Below are 17,684 nucleotides of genomic sequence, written 5' to 3'. Positions count from 1 at the left end.
ATGAACACCCCCGAGACCAACAGACTTTAGACCCTGCATTGCCCATCCAGGTTGTCACGCGACACTTTGATTTCCAAAATTTTTAACCGAAGAGATTGCAGTCCAATTCGTCTACATGCATTCGTCACACGCTCGATTCCACGATCGAACATCTTCTGAGCACGAAACGAAGTGGGCATAGGACACTTGTCATTGCAAGGGTAGAAGATAAGCAGAAGAAAGAAGAACAAGACGACGAAGACGACGTCGATCCCAAGAAACCTCACAGGCCTGACTGTTGAATGGCCGGCGGGAATACCACCACCGACGATGAAGCTATCGTCGACGACAAGCTAGAACAGCGGCGGCCTGTCGTCGCCGTGTCCCTGTTGCAGCCCCGAATCGCCGTCGTCCTCGGCGTCCCCAAGCACTGGCATTACCCTCTGTCAATATGCCGCCTGCTGTCGATTGCCCCCGCGATCGCTTGGGGGCTGCGGTTTGCACTACGTTTCCTCATCGAGGACTTCTTGCGCAGCGATGCCTATGGTTATGGTCTTGAGGCTTTAAGCATTGATCAGCTGGGCAGAGTCAAGGCGACAGAGAGACTGCCCCTCGAACTGGGAGAAAGAAGGCTTAGGCTGACAGAGACTGCTCTGTCCATTATATGGGTACGTACATAACGCCATGCTGGTCAATCGGGACTCAAACAGTACTGTAATAACCAGCTGCTTGTCACCACTTTTACTTTCCTGCTGGGCCTCGTATCTTTGAATTTGCTGACCTCGGGGCCCTGCCCTCTCACAGTCCGGTGCCTCGGCATATCTGTCCTTTATCTTCGCTGATTGCCTCATGTCTCGGTGGTTGCTAAATTATACCCCGCATGCGACGATTGTTCGTCTCTTTACCCTCTGCTGCATCTTCGGTTCAGTCTCGCAGCAGCTCACCTACGCGCTGGGCGGCGACCAGTCACCCGTGTTATTGTTACCTGCCTGGATCGGAATTGCCACCACACTCACGGCTTGCTATCATATCTCGCAGCGCCGTATCAATATTCGCAAGGAGACTAGGTCGAGCATCAGTATTTTCAGCATTGCGAGCTTCATCAGTATGGTAGCTCTACTAATTAACATATACCTCGGCACTCTGGGGAGCCGAGAAATTCCAGATGTTCCCCTTGCAGCCTTGCTGAGGCGGACGGCTGATGTTGGAGGCCGGGTTGTGGTCACAGTACTTGGCGTTAACAGGGAACGAGACGGTTTATAGGTTGGCCCTGTTTCGCAACCAAGATCCGCCTGTGTGGATCATTAGTTGTATATACGTAAGCTGGCTGGTTATGTGCATGAGAGATGCATGAATTGTGATGCCAGCATTTCAAGATTCGTTTGTGGCGTTTAGGGGTTTGGTGTCCGAGTCATATACCCAGCGTGGCTGCAGGTTGGCTAGCCAAGGCATGTTCTACAGTTTGCTCAGTGTGGAAGTTACAGTCGTTAGCCTGGTAGGATCTATTATTCAAGTTTTGCGGAAGAGCGTTTTGATGATTTCCAGCCCGACAATGTATCACGTGAAAGATTGCGGATGGTCTTGATTACAGGGAATCAGAAACGTTGCCTGAATTGCGTTGTCTGAAAATGGTATACCTCATATGAGCCCTTGTTGAAAGTCATCATATCTCCCCCCTTCCTGGGAGTATTGAGGTTCATCGATCAAATGGGTTGATCGACCTCAAAACAACCCAAGTCGCTTCTCATATATCTCCGGCATATAGTACGCCGACTATACAAACACACACATCACCGCAAGACTGGAATAACACTGCCCTGTCGATAAAACGCAATGAAAATTCCAGCCAAGAGGCTTCCTCCCACATCAAGCGCTTGCCTTAGGTATTCATGGCTCGCCCATGAACTTTAAAAGAACTTGCCAGTAATCTTGGTGTTGATGGCAACGTGATCTTGATCAGCACTGACCGGTGCCGTCTCGTCGTCCCAGTCACCGCGATGGGCGGCAACCAAGGGGCGGTCGAGGGCATCGAAACGCCGGCCGGCAACCTTGGCACTGACAAACTGAAAGGCGAGGCGCAGGGCCAGGGCGCCAAAGCCCCAGAGGATACCGCCGACGGGGGCGGCGACAAAGGCACCAAAGGCGCCCCAGTCGCCCGTGTACAGACCTTGCTCGAGCAGGATGAGCTCGCCACCGCTCTGCGCGTCGTCGTAGTAGATGGCGCCGTAGATGAAGACGGTAAAGATGCCGCCGAGGCCGCCGACCAGGACCTCGAAGCCGCGCCACCAGTAGAAGCGGTCGCTGAGGCCGAGCATGAGCACGGGAATGGTGGCGGCCGAGAGCAGGTCCGAGATGAGGTAGATTTGCAGAATGCTCGGGGCCTTGAGGGCCAGCACAATGACCGGTACAATGATGAGCACGACGCCGCCGCGGATCCACCAGATGTTGAGACGGTTGCGGAACAGGTCGTTAGACATGCTCGAGACCATGGCCGACTGCAGCGAGTCAAAGGCGGCCGTGCTCAGCGCAATGGTCATGACGAGGACAATGCCCACGACCCAGCTGGGTAGCTGCTCGAGCAGGAGGAAAAAGGCGACGGAGCCGTCGTCGTCGACGGACGGGTCGTAGGCGCCCGACCACGCGGCGATTAACCCCGTACAGCCCACGAGAGTCAGCGTGATGAGGATCACAATCATGGCGGCCGTCACACCGATCCAGAGGTCCTTGTCCGTCTTGGAGGCAAAAGTGCGCAGCCAAAAGTTGGACAGGAAGAAGTCGTTGGTCAAGACGGCGACGGGCAAGATGTACACGAGCTGCCAACCAATCAGGCTGGCGTCGAGCAGACCCGAGGACTCGATCAGCTCGGGCTTGATCTCCGTCTTGGCACCAACAGTGATTGTGGCAATGATGATGAGGGCCACGATCATGGCGCCTTGGATGTTATCCGTGATGAAGGAGATGCGGAAACCACCAAGAGCTGTAGAGAAAACGAGTCGGTTTTGGCACTTTCAATCAGGTATACTGCCGGAAGGACTCACAGGTGTAAATGGTGGTAACAACACACTCTACAATGATCACTGGCAAACCATCGAGGCCAGTCAGGGCGGTAACGACCTGTCCAATGGCAGAAAGCTCAGAGACCATGTAGAGGAACAGCGTGAGCAGAGTCAAGGCGCTCAAGTAGAGCGACGTGACGATTCCGTAGCGCTGCTTGACCCATTCCGTCAGGACGAAGCCCTCGGGGCATTTTCTGCGGATAATGGGACCCAGGATGGCGAAAATCATCAGAGGCAAGGCCGACGCAAGCGCGTAGACGATCACGCCCTGCAGGCCGGCCAGCGTAGCTAGCTCGGGGTACGAGAACAATATGCCAGATCCCATGGCTGATTTTCATCATGTCAAAGTTAGTACATCTGCACAGAGAGGGGGGAGGGGGGTGTTGATCGGAGCGGCAGCACGTTTCCCACGCAAGCATTAACTTGATCGAGTAATCACGGTACAATCTCAGCTTCGTCGTCGCGGTAATTTCTGCGTGATCTCCTCACCGCAAGCCCGATTTTTCGGAGCTGGTGAGGTTGGATCATGACAGAAACCGGTTCGACTCAGCGCCCGTAGTGAGCCGCAGTCCCGTCCCTCGCAAGAGGTTGGTCATTCAGATAGACTGAAGAGAAAACTCAAGCAAGAGACGAGTCCTGTTGATCGATGGATTACGAACCTATTGTCAGTTGCAACCTCGATTTCAAGTACCATACTCCGCAGCCTCTAACGCCGCCTTTTAAAACCTTTTTGTCATGGCATGATTGCCACACGGGGCTTCGATGTGTCGAAATAGTCGTGTAGTAAAAAAAGTGCCACCGCTCGTGATCTCAAAAAGAGACATGCTTCAAGTAAGCAGAATGACACGCCGGGACTCACCAGCCGCGATAAAGTTCAGGGCCAGTGGAAGGGCTATAGAATGAGTCAGCTCCGTTCTCAAACATTTGATACAGTACCGGCGGCCCTCCAAAAGAATAAATTTGTGCGCAGGCCTCCTGGCTACGATTGTGTCTTCTAACCGCTCTGAGTTCTGTTTCCAGACAGGAAGTCAGCCTTGGGCTGGTTTCTCATCTTCCATGCGAGCGCCGTTCCTAGGATTCTGCAATCATGTCAGCAAATACTCCCAAATGATTCCAGGAAGAAAAGAGAAAGCTTCTGGGACGAGCGACTGCCTACAGGAACGCGCCATAAGTCACGTATATAATGGCATTAGATGCCTGAAAGGACGGTTGACCCATGATTGTCGATTTCGAGATGAGAGCCGTGGTTCAAGATGATAGCTTGAAAGAAATCAAGAAAGCAACAAGCCTCTTTGGTAGGCCAGAAAATGAAATACAATGTGTACAAGTTGTTGACGAGAGACTCTCCTGGGAGACCGACGATGCTGAGAGGTATATAAATTTTTTTGGTTGAGATTAGTAGTCGCGTAATAGGCTCAGTAGCGCGGGGAATCGCGGATATTAATGACGCTATCCAGTTCATGTTACGTTTTGTGTGGGGAGATGGGAACCCCCCATGCCATGCTGCGTTTGGCAGAGTACCTTTTTCTTGGCTTCTTGTCTGCAGACATGCAGTATCTTGAAAAGTATACTTACAAACCTATAGACTAAAGGTTTATAACAAGAGCTTCTTCTTAGCAGGCCAGTATATCATCAGTGGTCACATTCCCATGTTCTTAGGCAGTGGAAGACGACTCTGAGATGAACACGAAAATTACCTTCCTAACCATTGGGTGAATATCCACTCCACTAAAATGCAACCGAAGTTACCCATGAACTTCGGATATCGCGACTCGGAATTATTTACTTCATTTGTCTCATTGCTTGCTCATTAATACTTGATGATGATAGTGGCTATATGCTCGGATGGTTTTACCTTGGCACTACCCAGCGCCATCCCCTCTATAACACGACGATACATGAAAACAAGTGACGGCCGAACTACCAGGGCACCGTTCCTTCTACCTGAACCATCAATCCGGCTTCATGGTCTCTCTCACCCGCCACAATTTTCGCACAAGCCTTTCCTGGGACATCTGCTTCCCATGCGCCTTGTTCTCGTCGCAGCTCCACCGGACCAGCCAATTCCGTGACCGTGTACCCTGGGTTAAAGGCAAAGACCTTTACATCGTGCTCCTTCAACTCGAAGGACTGACAAGCCGTCATCATGTTGAGAGCCGCTTTGCTCATTCGATATTCCGAATAGAGCAGCGAGTAGGCATAGTTACTAGAGTCGCTTCTCCAGGTGATGGAGCCCAAGTCACTGGTCACGTTGATTATGCGCTTGGTCTTTTTGCCTTGTGAGGGTTGTGCCAATAGCAGTGGGTTGAAAGCCTCGCTGACGGCATATGTGGCCACCACGTTGGTTTCCAACGTCGTCCGTAGGTTGCTGATCCGGTCCTTTTCCTCGTATATGATGCCGACGTTGTTGATGAGAATATCGATGCGACCAACTTCGGACTCGACGGTTGACACTGCTGAGGATATGGATGGGGCTGATGTGGTGTCGATCTGCAAAGCAGAGACAGTGTTTCCATAATCAGCCGTCAGGAATTCGGCTGCCTTTTTTCCCTTCTCGAGATCCCGTGTTCCAAGATAAACGTGGTATGGAGCACCGCCATTGCTAGAGCTCGAGGGTTCTGTCTTGAGGAGTGCTTTCACAATTTCAAGCCCAATACCTCTGTTTGCACCTATTGTGAATTAGCAGCCTTCCGAGTATTGTGCTTCTACTTAACCCACCCGTGACGACTACAATAGTCTTGCTTGCGTCGACAGCCATCTTGTTTCTTTCGGAGAATTATGACTAATGTTGCCTATGAGGATGAATACGTCGTTATACTAACGATCAAAGAAAGACTAATCTGTTACTTATGTATTCTGTATTTGGACATCTATACAAATCTGAGCACGTTCTTCTCGGCCGTTAAGTCCGGCGGTATGAGAGTTACCCCACTATCCTGGCGCCGATCTCCCGTCGGGCCCTAAATCCAGGACGGTGGTTTTTATATCAGTAATCCGCAGGCGGGTATCAAGTAATGAACCTACCTATATTTCTTTGTTTCCTCTGAAGAGAAAACCAGTCACAATTTAAGTCCGATACGCCAAGGTCATATCTCGCACGAGTACCAAACTGCAACTGCCACTGGTATTGCGACGAACCACAATGATCCACGTGAAAGTCGTGTATATAGATACGTAAGTATCTGGTATGTACTAGGAGGCATGTAGAGGATCGAGTGAAATGTACCAGCATTGGAAGAAAACTTTTTTATGGGTTATATTGTTGAAGATAAGTGTATCCAGCCTGTTTTTTGCCTCCCTCCGATTGTCAATACCGAGGAAATTAACCAAAGAAAGGACGTAAATCATTCGAAAACATGACCCAAAGATGCGGCTGCTCCCGCCGTCGCCAATTACCTGATCCCCTCATCCCTGGCAACTTGATCATCCGAGAAACCCTCTCTCACCGTCTTGAGATACTTGTCAAACTTGCTGGATACCTTGATGACATGTTCCAAGTGTTTGTATCTCATGAGCTCGTTCCTCGACACGGCCAATTGCCGTGCTGTCGTAATGACATTGCGGATTTGTCGACCATTCAATTCGTGCTTGGCCAACTCGGTGATGTAGCATTCAACGTCGTCGAAATCGACACCTTCAGTCCCGTCTTGGGTCTCGTCTTGGAATTTGCGTTTGCGCGACCCAGGTTCCGTCAGGGAAGACAAAGATAGCGAGGATTCGTTTCTGTCATTTTCTTCGCCCATCTCCTTCAGCCTCTTGAAGAAGTTCTTCCAAATCTTGGTGCGCTGTCCTTCGGTCAGGTTCTCATAGTGTAAAGACAGCAGGATTCTGGACTTGAAGGCCTCATCAAACGTGCCAACACGGTTCGATGTCAAGATAAGGATCCCTTCGTAGTATTCAAGTACACGTAGGAAGACGGAGACAAGGGCATTGCGCTCCAAATTGTTGAGGTTTCGTTGTTCAAGAAAGACTTCGGCTTCGTCGATCAGAACGATGCAGTCCCAGATCTTTCCGAGGTGCAGCACAGAATCCAGATAGTTCTCGACCTTTTCCGGCTCGGTGCCGATATCACCGCACGTTATTCTGAATAATGGCTTTTCAGCCATTTCAGCCACACTCTCGGCCGTGAAAGTCTTGCCAGTGCCAGGTCCTCCATGAAGCAGGATGATCAAACCGTTGCCCTTGCGGTCGATGATATCGGTGCTTTTCTGACTGGCAATCTGGTGTTTGACTAGAGCTTGGACCAGCTCCTTGGTTTCATCGTCTACCACCAGATGGTCAAAAGATTTCTTGTTCCATGTTACGTTCCGAATCATATCAACGTTCAAGTCGACTAGGTGGTTGTCAGTATTGTGAATCAATATTTGATAGAGCATACTTCGAGTTCTTACCCCATTTCTTGCTTCGTAGGTTGTATCCGGGAATTGTATTTGGAAAAACATAGATGTCGGGTGCTGACGGTGGTTCATCAGATGCCATGGTCTCAGGGTTCATGCGTTGGCATTTATCGTCATCAATGCTTGGATACGACATCTTGAAGGTACTTGACGATGAATGTAGTTGTCTGTACGTCTCAAAGTCTACCATGAAGCGCTCCCCGTTCTATAATATGCAGAAAATTATTCTTCCGGACGAGAGTTGGGAGGATAGAAGTTTGACTCACGTTTTGTTCATTGCGTTGATCTTCGCGGGGCAAGCTTTCGTAGGATACGAGATGTTGATGTCGACATTTCCAAAACAGAGTCCCTCGGTTTTCCAGGGCGTCTTTGAAATGAGATTCGGCATATTCCAAAGGATGGATTTTCAGCTCCTTGATTTGCAATTCATCCTGAGGCTGGTACGTGCTGAGATCGATGTTGACTGGGAGTTCTTTGCGGTAGAATCTGCCGTCATAGTTGAACTTCCAGCTGTCCACAGTCCAAGTTGTCTTGCGTTTTTCGAATGCGCTGCCATCCCCTGTCCAGTCTTGTTCTTTGCCTATTCTCTCTTGAACAACGGTCATCGGTGATTTCCGATATGCCCAACTTTTAGCAACTGCAGCATTGATCTCGTGCTGCTCCTTCCAAACCAAGACATTTCCCGGTTTCACCAGGAACGGCATTGTGTCCTCTGATATGACACCCCTCTTTAGTTGGTCATCCACGTGATCAAACTTCTCAGCGTAGTGCTCCTCGATCCACTCTGTCAGCAGCTGCATGGTGTTTTTATGGGTTGGACTCAGCACATCGAGCGCCGTCGCAGAGCGATAATGGTACCAGAATAGGTACGGCGCATGAAGTGGACCGCGGATATTCAAGGACGGGAACTCATTGGAGAACTTGGGCTGCAGCGCCAAGAAGCTTTCAACTGCCTCTATCATGTCCAGGGAATGAAGTCTTAACATCTCCGAAGTAGGTTTCGGCTGCGGTAGCATTCGTTTCGCTCTCGCTGCGTTCTGTACCTCGTTATCCTGACTTGTATGGGAATAGTAATAACAAACAACGAATGCGATATCGGGGCTCTGGCGCAAAAACCCAGACACGTCTGGAATTGGAAAGTGCGCTGTCAGCACGATTTCGCCATTTGGACCTACTGACCACGTTGGCTTGTCTGTGTATGCCGTGCTGGGCGGGGCTTTGCCTGGTGGTTGTGGGCCTGAGGCTCTGTTGTTGACGAAGTATAGAACCTGGCAACGCGGAGTAACCGCCTGACTTGTCCTCAGCCTCTTGTTTTCTCGTTCTAATGAAGCGATGCGATGTTTGAGATTTTGATGTCCAGCCTCGGAGTCATCCAGATCAATTCCCCGGGCATCGTGGTCGATGACCTGGTTTCCATTTTGATCTCCTTGTCCTGTAGGCGCCTCTGATTCTTGGTCTTTCCGAGCCATGTTGATTACTGGCACTGAAGCACCCGTGATTTTATCGTTGAGGGTGGACGTTTGCTGGAATGTGTTCGAGAGCAATTTCTGGCGAGTTTGCTGCAATCGCACCTTTTGAGCATTGAGAGTGTTCCAATCCTGTCGATCAGACAATGTCCCTTGCCTGGGAATCTCTCCAAGCTGCGGATTCGATACTCCTGTTTGCGTTGTATGACTCTGCTGGTACTCTAACAGTACTTCTGTTCCCGTTACTGATGAAAAGCGGTCGTGGTCGTGTCTTTGATCTCCCTGTGAAACTATGTGAGGAGAAAGTATAGCATAGAGAAGCTTGAAAGCGTTCGCGGATGTTTCGTCTCGTGATATCGTAGAGTGGTTCCAGATACGCCTAAACTTGACTCTTTTCTCTCTTTGCCCGTCCCTCTCGTGGTAATTGCAATCAAGCGAGTCAATTTCGGTGGTTGATCCTCCCCCGCGTACTCTTGTTCCTATCCCAGAGTCACTTGGAATGGGATTGCGCTGCCCACCTGCGGACACTGCGATGATATCCTTGTCTGTATTTCGAGTCTCTGTCGCTGAAGTCTTGGAGTCATTGTCTTCAAGTACAACTCCAGATCTTGTTGACGGGGCTGCAATTCTAGCACTCGATTCTTTGAATTGCTCAAATAGCTTGTGTACCTTCTCTTGCTCTTGGTATTCTCCAAAAGTCTGATCGAGTTTCCACTCCAGCCCATTACCTGGATTTCTCTCGAGAAAAAGTAAACCTAAATTGATTTGAGCCTTCACCTCGTCATAAACCTCTTTTAATCGGGAGTGGTACTCCTCCAGAAATATGGCTTCGTCAAGAAGATCAGGTGCTTCCAGAATACCATCGGAGAAATATCCTTCAATGTAATAATCATATAAATAGTCGAATTCAACTTCGATTTGAATGTCTAGTAAATCGAGTATTTCTTCATCCCTATTGTCCGAGGTGATGGCTTCGGACAGTCCTTCAACGAAACTTGGGCTAAAGTTGGAGATGGCATCGAATCCATCAATGTCCTCTAGGCGCGATAACTCCATTTACCCAAGAGGGAGTATTATTTCGTTCCGGACAAGAAATGGCCTAGAAGATATATGCACGGCAAAGTCAGTATTTTCGGGCCGGGCTTAAAACAAACCTAGGCAGTAGTTTGTCTCATATGACTTCCGTCACCCTCCATTCAACCATCCCCTGCAACACTCCTTTCCGAGCGACAGGCTGCAGGATAGGCTCGATAGGGTGGAGGCTGTGCCGTATACGAACGAGACAGGAGCTGAATGATAGGGATGGAGGCTGTGCAATATCGTGCAGGGGCTTTATGATAACCATCAACAGAAGCTGTGTAAAGATCTAGCTAAGTATCTAACCTAGTTAATGGCGTCGAATAGCCGCCGCGGCATAATCATCAGTGGCGGTGTGCATTAGGTGTCAATGAGATGGTGGCGAAGTCGAGGACTATTGGCGCACTTTCAGGTCATGGGGGGATGCACAATCGGCAACACAGGAGTTGGGAAGGCTGATTCGCAGGGAACTAGGCATTTCGCTTAGGCGAAAGGGTTGATCACTTGCACTCAGGGGATTTGAAAAGGTCTGGGAACAAAAGTAAAGCAAATTCTTGATTTGGAACAGATTACTCCATCCTCGTCATTTCTTGAAGATTATGATTGTGCGGGATCGGTCCTTGACTCATGAAAAGTCTACCAAACTGCCCGATTGAGCTCTCTGCTGCAGAGTCTCTAATAATTTTCTGCGTCTATACTACCCATGGACCAGCAATTGATTGATCAGTGGTGTCCAACCCTAAATAATTCCCAACCAGAGTGAATCCCATCTCCAACCACTTCTATTCCCTAGCGTAGTGATTTAACAGACATATGTCCTAGATTAATTACCGAAACATTCAACGAAGCCAAAGCTAGATTCGGGAAAGAGCTGACCCAAGATGGGCGCAAAACCAAGCTCGTTGACTCGAAAAGAAGCGTGGAGGAGGTATACGAGCTCGCCGAGAAGGCTATGAGCAAATACAACTCTTCACAAACGCATTCCAAAGCGAAAGCCTGGCTGCGAAAATTCTCGTCAAAGGTCAAAATATATGGCGATATCCTGGATGTGTTCGTTCAACATCACCCAGAGTACGTCTCACTCGTTTGGGGTGCGATGAAACTCGTCTTTACTGTAAGTCATAGTGTTCTTCCAGGATTGAACCTTCTGCCCGACAATTGTATTCACAGGTATCTAGTCATTTGTCAATCATGACAAGACCATCACCAAGCTAGCCGAAGGTCTATCACAAGTAGCGGACGAACTCCCTACTATAGAATTCCTGTCCCAGCTTTATCCCACCGAAAGAATGAGGACAGCCATCGCCGAAGTGAATGCCTATATATTGAGGTTCTTGATTCGAGCCCACGATTGGTACCAAGAAGGAACATGGAAACATATTCTGCATAGCGTTACCCGGCCTTCAGAACTTCGGTACGACGATATTCTGGATGCCATATCCCAGAAAACAGCGACAATCAGGAACTTGGCATCTTGTGGCCAGCAAGGCATGATATATGCCATGAGAGACCAGCTTGGTGAAGTGAAGACAAGACTTGAGCAGCTGGCAACCGCTGCCACTTGTAAGCCACGGAGTACACCTATCCTTGGATTTGTTGTCTGATGATATACAGTACAATCCGCCTCGATGGTATCGATGAATAGCAAGCTCACAGACTTACAATTCTCCCAGATCATGAGGTCAATCCCAGAATCTTCCATCATGATGCCAGAAAAAGTGCTTGACTATCTGCAGGCTCAAGCTGCAAGGCGCCGAGCATCTCAGTCTCGGGCTTTGATGCTGCCGTACCACTTTGTCAACTCTCCAAAGCTCCGGAAATGGACGCAATCTGACGCTTCGGCAATGATATTAGTCAAGGGCAATTTCCATAGCCGTCAACCATTACGGTATTTCTGCTTTGATATAATCAAGCAACTTCGTGACGCTGGGATACATGCACTCTTGGCCATAAAGATACCTGTCCAGGATCCTCAACAGGCCATAGTGACTTGTGCCGACATTCTCAGATATCTCATTCGACAAGGCCTACAGATTACCCAGAATCTGCAAACAGAAAGTTCCATGTCACTGACGTGTACACGGATCCACGGCAACCTCGCGGAGGGGCAATTATTTCAAATTTTAGAATCTATCCTTTGTGATGTCAGTGAGCAAGTATATCTTGTCGTTGACTTGGAGCTATTGAATCAAGACTTTACCCACCCACAAGGATTCTCCTGGCTTGAGGCATTCTTGGGCTTCTTTGAAAGGCTCTCGGCACGCAAACCGACCCATCGCGTCAAAGTTATGCTTCTAAACTACGGATCGGATTTTCCCTTTGCGTTATCATCTGAAGACTTCGCTAAGTTTGTTCTGAGGGCCAAAGCTGGAAGCAACGTCGTGGCACAACAGCAGGCGTGGAGGTCTGGACAACCAAGATCAAGAGGAAGCTTTCGCTTACGTCCCCGTAAAGGCGGTTCTACAGGTAGATGACCAAGATCATTAAATTTGACTGGAATCGAGCGTATTTTCTTTTTCTTTGATCTCTTCAATGAATGGGACAATATGAAAGGAAAATGGTTTGATATAAGAAACTCCCAACTTTGAAGACAAGGTGTTCAAAGTTTATAGTGAAGTCCAGTATAGTACGTAAGGACATATCTACGAAAATTGAGGCGGCTCCTTGACGTCGCCAGCACGATAAACCGGTCGAACGTATCGCGTTGTACAGTGCCGCGTACCCTGTGGTCAGCAAGGCTGGTAAGCGGCCCGTCGCTGGGGTATATGGCGAAAATATCATCCTCGTGCACGCCGTGCGCCACGCCAGCTGTCAGTCCTACCTTGAGCTTCCCGCTTCCCAATGTCTCGACGCTGGTGACGACCGCGGCGGGCTGTTCCATGGAGTACAGAGATCACATTCCCAGCTTTGCTGCGGTAATTGACAGTTGCACAGTGTATCAGCAGTAATCTCTTTACTAGCTTAGATTGAAGGGCCTGACTAGTGGGTTATAGAGTCCCGTGGGATTCACTTACATGTTGCGCTGCAGTATTGCAGCTATAGTCTGCTTGGAGTGGTCTGAGTCTTGCGAGAGAGCCGAGCTGTGATTCAAGAGAGATGTACCCTAGACTATAAAAGGTGGGCAAAATAGATATCGTGGCGAGGAACAATAGCTCTAAACAATGATTATTTTCTACAATAACTTTACTTGCACCCAAGGTACAAGGCAAAAGAAGAATTACAAAAGTCACGATTATTCAGCTACGTCATTATATCACGATTTACGGTGTACGATTGACGATTTCACGGAAGGAAGACTCGTTATTCTAGTGAATGTATGGCAAGCACCCTCCTAGTCATTAAGCTGGAATCTGGCCCTATAATCATTGTATAGCAGACAACTATTGTGCCCCATCATAATCATTGTGTTGGAGAACAATCATTGTGTAATCCTTCAATCACCCGCTATGGTAGGACTTGTATCGAGATGGCCCGTTCTTAGATGATCGAATGCGAGGTGAGATGCCGTTATCACCCGTTTGTACACACAGTGATCAAGTTGGAAAGGAGCTTCTTCGGAGTGACGGCAAGCTATTGTCGCTTAAGGGATTGATAACGCCCCTGGTAGTGTCTCAAGCATGGAGCCTGTTGGATGATCTGGTTGCTGTCTCCGAAGGCATACAGGTTATGTATTACGTTGGCCAGACTAACTTGGTATATATAGTTCCGTCCTCAACCCTTCATCCCTCTCAAAACTCAAATACAAAGGCTTCTGTCTTTTGAAATCTCAATTCAACCATCAACACCTAGTCAAGCCGACTCAGAACTTGAATTACATACAAGACCTTACCTACTACCTACCTGACCCCAAATCAACTGCATCTCATCTACAACATGCCGACCAACGAAGTACAAGCCGACACCATCGACGAGAACCAGCGCAAACATGCCCTCGTCAGCTCTTGGTTTCTCGGCCCGCAGGCCGAGAACCTGGACACCCTACAATGTGTCTTCAAAAAAGTCCTCGAGCGCCACAAACAGACCCGGGTCGAACTCACAGACGACAAGGAAAAGTACCTCTTCATTACGGAGGACATGATGAAATTAAAAGATTACCAGGAAAGCATTGAGAGGCTCAGCATGGACTCGGCGGACCTATCGGACAAGCTGGCCAAGCATTCCGTACCGTTCTGGTCGCCACGGTACAATGCGCATATGAACATGGATACCACGCTGTCGAGCATCATTGGATGTAAGTCAATGTTAAGACAGCCACTTGAACCGCAGTCCCTAACGCTTGTGTCCTTAAGACATGTCGGCCATGATTTACAACCCCAACAATGTCGCCACCGAGGCAAGCCCATACACAACCGAAGTCGAGAGGCAAGTCGGCCAGGAGCTTTGTCAGATGCTGGGATACAATAACCCGCACGAAGATCCTGCCCCCTGGGGGCATATCACCTGTGTGAGTGTATCCGCTTATGGCTCCCGCCGGTGGCTTTCATGTCAACGGACAATGACGATTTCTAACACGTTCTCGATGCCGTCAGGATGGGTCCGTAGCCAATCTCGAGGCCATCTGGGCAAGTACGGGTCCCCTTTTTGCTCCCCTTCACGCAAAGGACAAGATCTAACCACATACGCCCTCTCAATAGCGCGAAACCTCAAGTTCTACCCATTTTCCCTCAAGCTCGCCATTGAGAAAGGTCCACTCAGGTTTCTCAGCACCGTCGAGCCGCCCTTCATCGTTGAAACGTGCAACGCAGGATCGAAGGAGTTCCTGAAACTCACCAAGGAGGAGCTCTTAAACCTGACGCCCTCCACGGTGCTCTCAATCCCCACCCTGTTGGGTGAGAGGTACTCCATCAGCTCGGGCTTCCTGCAGGACGCGCTGAGGCCGTATCTGGTCCAGACAACGGGCAAGGACGACCTGGAGCGCAAGTTCGACATTAACCATGGAAAGTACATGATATGTGCGACAAAGCATTACTCCTGGCCCAAGGGCGGAGGTGAGTTTCTTCATCATTTATTAACATGATAACAGGCGTCCATGTCGCTAACGGACTCTCAAAAAGCCATCTCGGGCATTGGCTCCGAGAGCTTCGTCGACATCGACGTCGACAACGAGGCCCGGATGAACGCGGACGACCTCAGGACAAAACTCGACAAGTGCATCGAAACGAAGACCCCCATATTCGGCGTCGTCGCCATCATGGGCTCCACAGAGCACGGCGCGTGCGATCCTCTCGCCGATATCATCAAGATCCGCGACGAGTACCAAAAAGATAGAGGTGTGTCATTCGCAGTCCACTGTGATGCCGCGTGGGGTGGCTACTTTGCCTCGATGCTAAGGGACCGCTATCGCGGCGGTCCGGGCGACACCCCGTACGTGCCGGCGATACCCCTGAGTCTGTACACCAAGACGCAGCTACAGGCCTTGAAGCATGCGGACAGCATCACGATCGATCCTCACAAGTCAGTCTTCTCCCCTACTAGATGCGGTTGGCATCTTCTCTCCCCTTCTTTGACACCAACTATCACAGATCGGGATACATCAACTACCCTGCTGGCGGCCTCTGCTACAAAGACGGGCGCATGCGGTATCTCCTCACTTGGACGAGTCCCATCGTGTTTCACGACGGCGACGACCAGGGCAGTATGGGCGTCTACGGTGTTGAGGGAAGTAAGCCCGGCGCATCAGCCGTCGCTATCTGGCTTACCCATCGGTCGCTGGGCCTTGACAAGGACGGCTATGGCAGGCTGCTGGGCGAGGCCATGTTTTCGTGCGCAAAGGTTTATTCAGACCTCGCTTCCTTACTTACAAGTACACCTTCATGGGCTAATATTTGTATCTATTCAATAGCTCTATTGCCACTGGGCCACAATGGCGCCGAGGTACAAAGATGAACTCGAGCACAAAGTGCCCGCTGACGCCCTCATCATTGCGCCTCTCATCCGTCTCCCTTCGGAGAGAACAGCGGGCGGGGATGTTGAGGCCCAGAAAGACTACATCCGAAAGAAGATCCTCGGCCGCGACAACAAGACACTGTTCGAGGACAAAGAGGCCTGGAAGCTGTTGTGTGAGCTAGGAGGCGATCTCATGATCAACGCCTTTGCGACCAATTTCAAAATTGGCGACGAGGTGAATCAGGATGTGGTGAGTCAACTTCTTTTAACCTCAAGCAGAAAACCACCTTCCCATGTTGCAAGCAGACGCTGAACGACCGTAATCAACAAGGGCGAAGCCAACTACCTCAACCAATGGATCTTTTCCAAGCTCTCCGTCTCCTCCGAGAAAGACGTGGTCAGCGAGCGACCACTCTTCCTCACATCATCTGAGTTCGGCGAGGAGCCGTACGGCAGGTGTCTCGAGACCTTCAAGCTCCGCCTGGGTCTCAAAACAACTGACCAAGAAGGGAACGTCAAACCCTCGCGAGGCGACCTGCGCTTCCTGGTCAACGTGACCATGAGCCCGTGGCCGACCAGCCCCGACTTCATGAGTGCCATGGTTAAGGACTTCCGCAAGGTGGCCGAGCGCGGTATCGAGCGCTGCCTCATCCGCAACACGCGGACCCCCGGCTTCCACGGTTTCGTCGTGCAGGGTTTAGAAAAGACCTACTTCACCCACATCGCCATGTTCAACAAGGCCAACCACCGCAAGCAACTCGTCATTGCGGCCGACCTCCCCGCGAATGTATACGCGCTGTACAAGGAGGAGCGCGGCAAGAACCCCGGCCAATTCTACACCATCGCCAACATGGAGAAGGAGAAACTTGACGACCTGCTCGCGGGCCTGCTCAAACCCGATACAGCGTCCAAGCTCAAGTTCAGACTGGACAAGGGCATACCCGCGGTCGAGAACCCCCTAGCGCCGGTGGAGGAGGGTTTCACGCTCAGCAATGTGCGGGTGGTGGTTGATGAGTCAATGGCGTTTGCCGCGCTGGATGCCGACTACCCGACCAAGATGCCCTTCTACCTCTACGGCAGCAAGAGGGAGGTGCACATGGACCATGTTCTTAAGACGGCGCCGAACGCGCAAATTAGCGCTGATCTGGTCGAGACGGATTTGACTGCACACCTCACTGACGAGCAGCTCAAAAATGGACTGGTTGTTGTGTTGGATGATGTGTTTGAAGCTAGCCTCCAGCCTCTGTAAGTGCCTCTTCCCCTTGGTTACCGCATCTTTCTCTAGCCCATAAATGAGACGAGAGGCCATGACTAACAACGGATGCGCGTAAAAATCACACAGGCCGACAACAGTACAACAAGTGGACAAAAAGAAGCATATCCTTAATCTTAATGCCCCGGGCTTCTCCCTGACGAAGGAGTTTGACCACAAGGCGTCTGTGTACAAGACGTACGAGGAGGCGAAGAGTGGAGGGGGTAAACCCATTGCCACGGGGATCATCAGCATCGGCGACACAGTCTATGCTGACTGGGATGATGTCAACATGGATCCTGCTGCTGAGAATGAGGACCATCAACACTAAGGTGGCCCTTAGCTCACCGCTGCAGGCTGCTTTTGTGGCCTGGTTCGGGACGAGGACAAAAGAATGTTGGACGCGCGAATGCACTGGTGCCATTTGTGGTATATGGGCTTGAAACTTGGTAGTAGCCACGTAAATCAAGATTGTTCGTCCATGCTGGAAGAGTTGTCGATTCATGGTTTTGTCGTCGCTGTGACTCTTGCTCCATCCATCAATTATCTGGTTAGGGGGATCTTTGCCACT

The 17,684-nt window shown here is 50.1% G+C and overlaps 6 protein-coding genes across 6 annotated transcripts; 3 read left to right on the top strand and 3 right to left on the bottom strand.

Moving 5' to 3' along the window:
* Positions 1-281: 281 nt before the first annotated feature.
* On the top strand, positions 282-659 carry PFICI_02880 (uncharacterized protein; the record flags this gene model as incomplete). The annotated part of the gene is made up of 1 exon (XM_007831461.1): positions 282-659. One exon carries the CDS (start codon positions 282-284, stop codon positions 657-659), a length of 378 nt encoding a protein of 125 aa, XP_007829652.1.
* Positions 660-1,886: 1,227 nt separating this feature from the next.
* Positions 1,887-4,253, bottom strand: PFICI_02879 (uncharacterized protein; the record flags this gene model as incomplete). The annotated part of the gene is made up of 5 exons (XM_007831460.1): positions 1,887-2,956; positions 3,018-3,362; positions 3,895-3,927; positions 4,035-4,114; positions 4,192-4,253. 5 exons carry the CDS (start codon positions 4,251-4,253, stop codon positions 1,887-1,889), a joined length of 1,590 nt encoding a protein of 529 aa, XP_007829651.1.
* Positions 4,254-4,955: 702 nt separating this feature from the next.
* On the bottom strand, positions 4,956-5,793 carry PFICI_02878 (uncharacterized protein; the record flags this gene model as incomplete). Its single annotated transcript, XM_007831459.1, has 2 exons — positions 4,956-5,704; positions 5,754-5,793. The coding sequence occupies 2 exons, from the start codon at positions 5,791-5,793 to the stop codon at positions 4,956-4,958; spliced, it is 789 nt and encodes a 262-aa protein (XP_007829650.1).
* Positions 5,794-6,427: 634 nt separating this feature from the next.
* PFICI_02877 (uncharacterized protein) lies at positions 6,428-9,954 on the bottom strand (the record flags this gene model as incomplete). The annotated part of the gene is made up of 3 exons (XM_007831458.1): positions 6,428-7,368; positions 7,427-7,637; positions 7,699-9,954. 3 exons carry the CDS (start codon positions 9,952-9,954, stop codon positions 6,428-6,430), a joined length of 3,408 nt encoding a protein of 1,135 aa, XP_007829649.1.
* A 973-nt stretch (positions 9,955-10,927) lies between these two features.
* Positions 10,928-12,449, top strand: PFICI_02876 (uncharacterized protein; the record flags this gene model as incomplete). Its single annotated transcript, XM_007831457.1, has 3 exons — positions 10,928-11,089; positions 11,154-11,538; positions 11,590-12,449. The coding sequence occupies 3 exons, from the start codon at positions 10,928-10,930 to the stop codon at positions 12,447-12,449; spliced, it is 1,407 nt and encodes a 468-aa protein (XP_007829648.1).
* Positions 12,450-13,848: 1,399 nt separating this feature from the next.
* PFICI_02875 (uncharacterized protein) lies at positions 13,849-17,444 on the top strand (the record flags this gene model as incomplete). The annotated part of the gene is made up of 9 exons (XM_007831456.1): positions 13,849-14,206; positions 14,265-14,419; positions 14,505-14,541; positions 14,610-14,963; positions 15,030-15,429; positions 15,498-15,747; positions 15,818-16,111; positions 16,193-17,106; positions 17,204-17,444. 9 exons carry the CDS (start codon positions 13,849-13,851, stop codon positions 17,442-17,444), a joined length of 3,003 nt encoding a protein of 1,000 aa, XP_007829647.1.
* Between the last annotated feature and the right edge of the window lie 240 nt (positions 17,445-17,684).

The sequence above is a fragment of the Pestalotiopsis fici genome (assembly GCF_000516985.1).
Source record: "Pestalotiopsis fici W106-1 unplaced genomic scaffold PFICI_Scf_2, whole genome shotgun sequence".
NCBI classification, from domain to species: domain Eukaryota; kingdom Fungi; phylum Ascomycota; class Sordariomycetes; order Amphisphaeriales; family Sporocadaceae; genus Pestalotiopsis; species Pestalotiopsis fici.
This window is presented reverse-complemented; position numbering and strand designations above follow the sequence as displayed.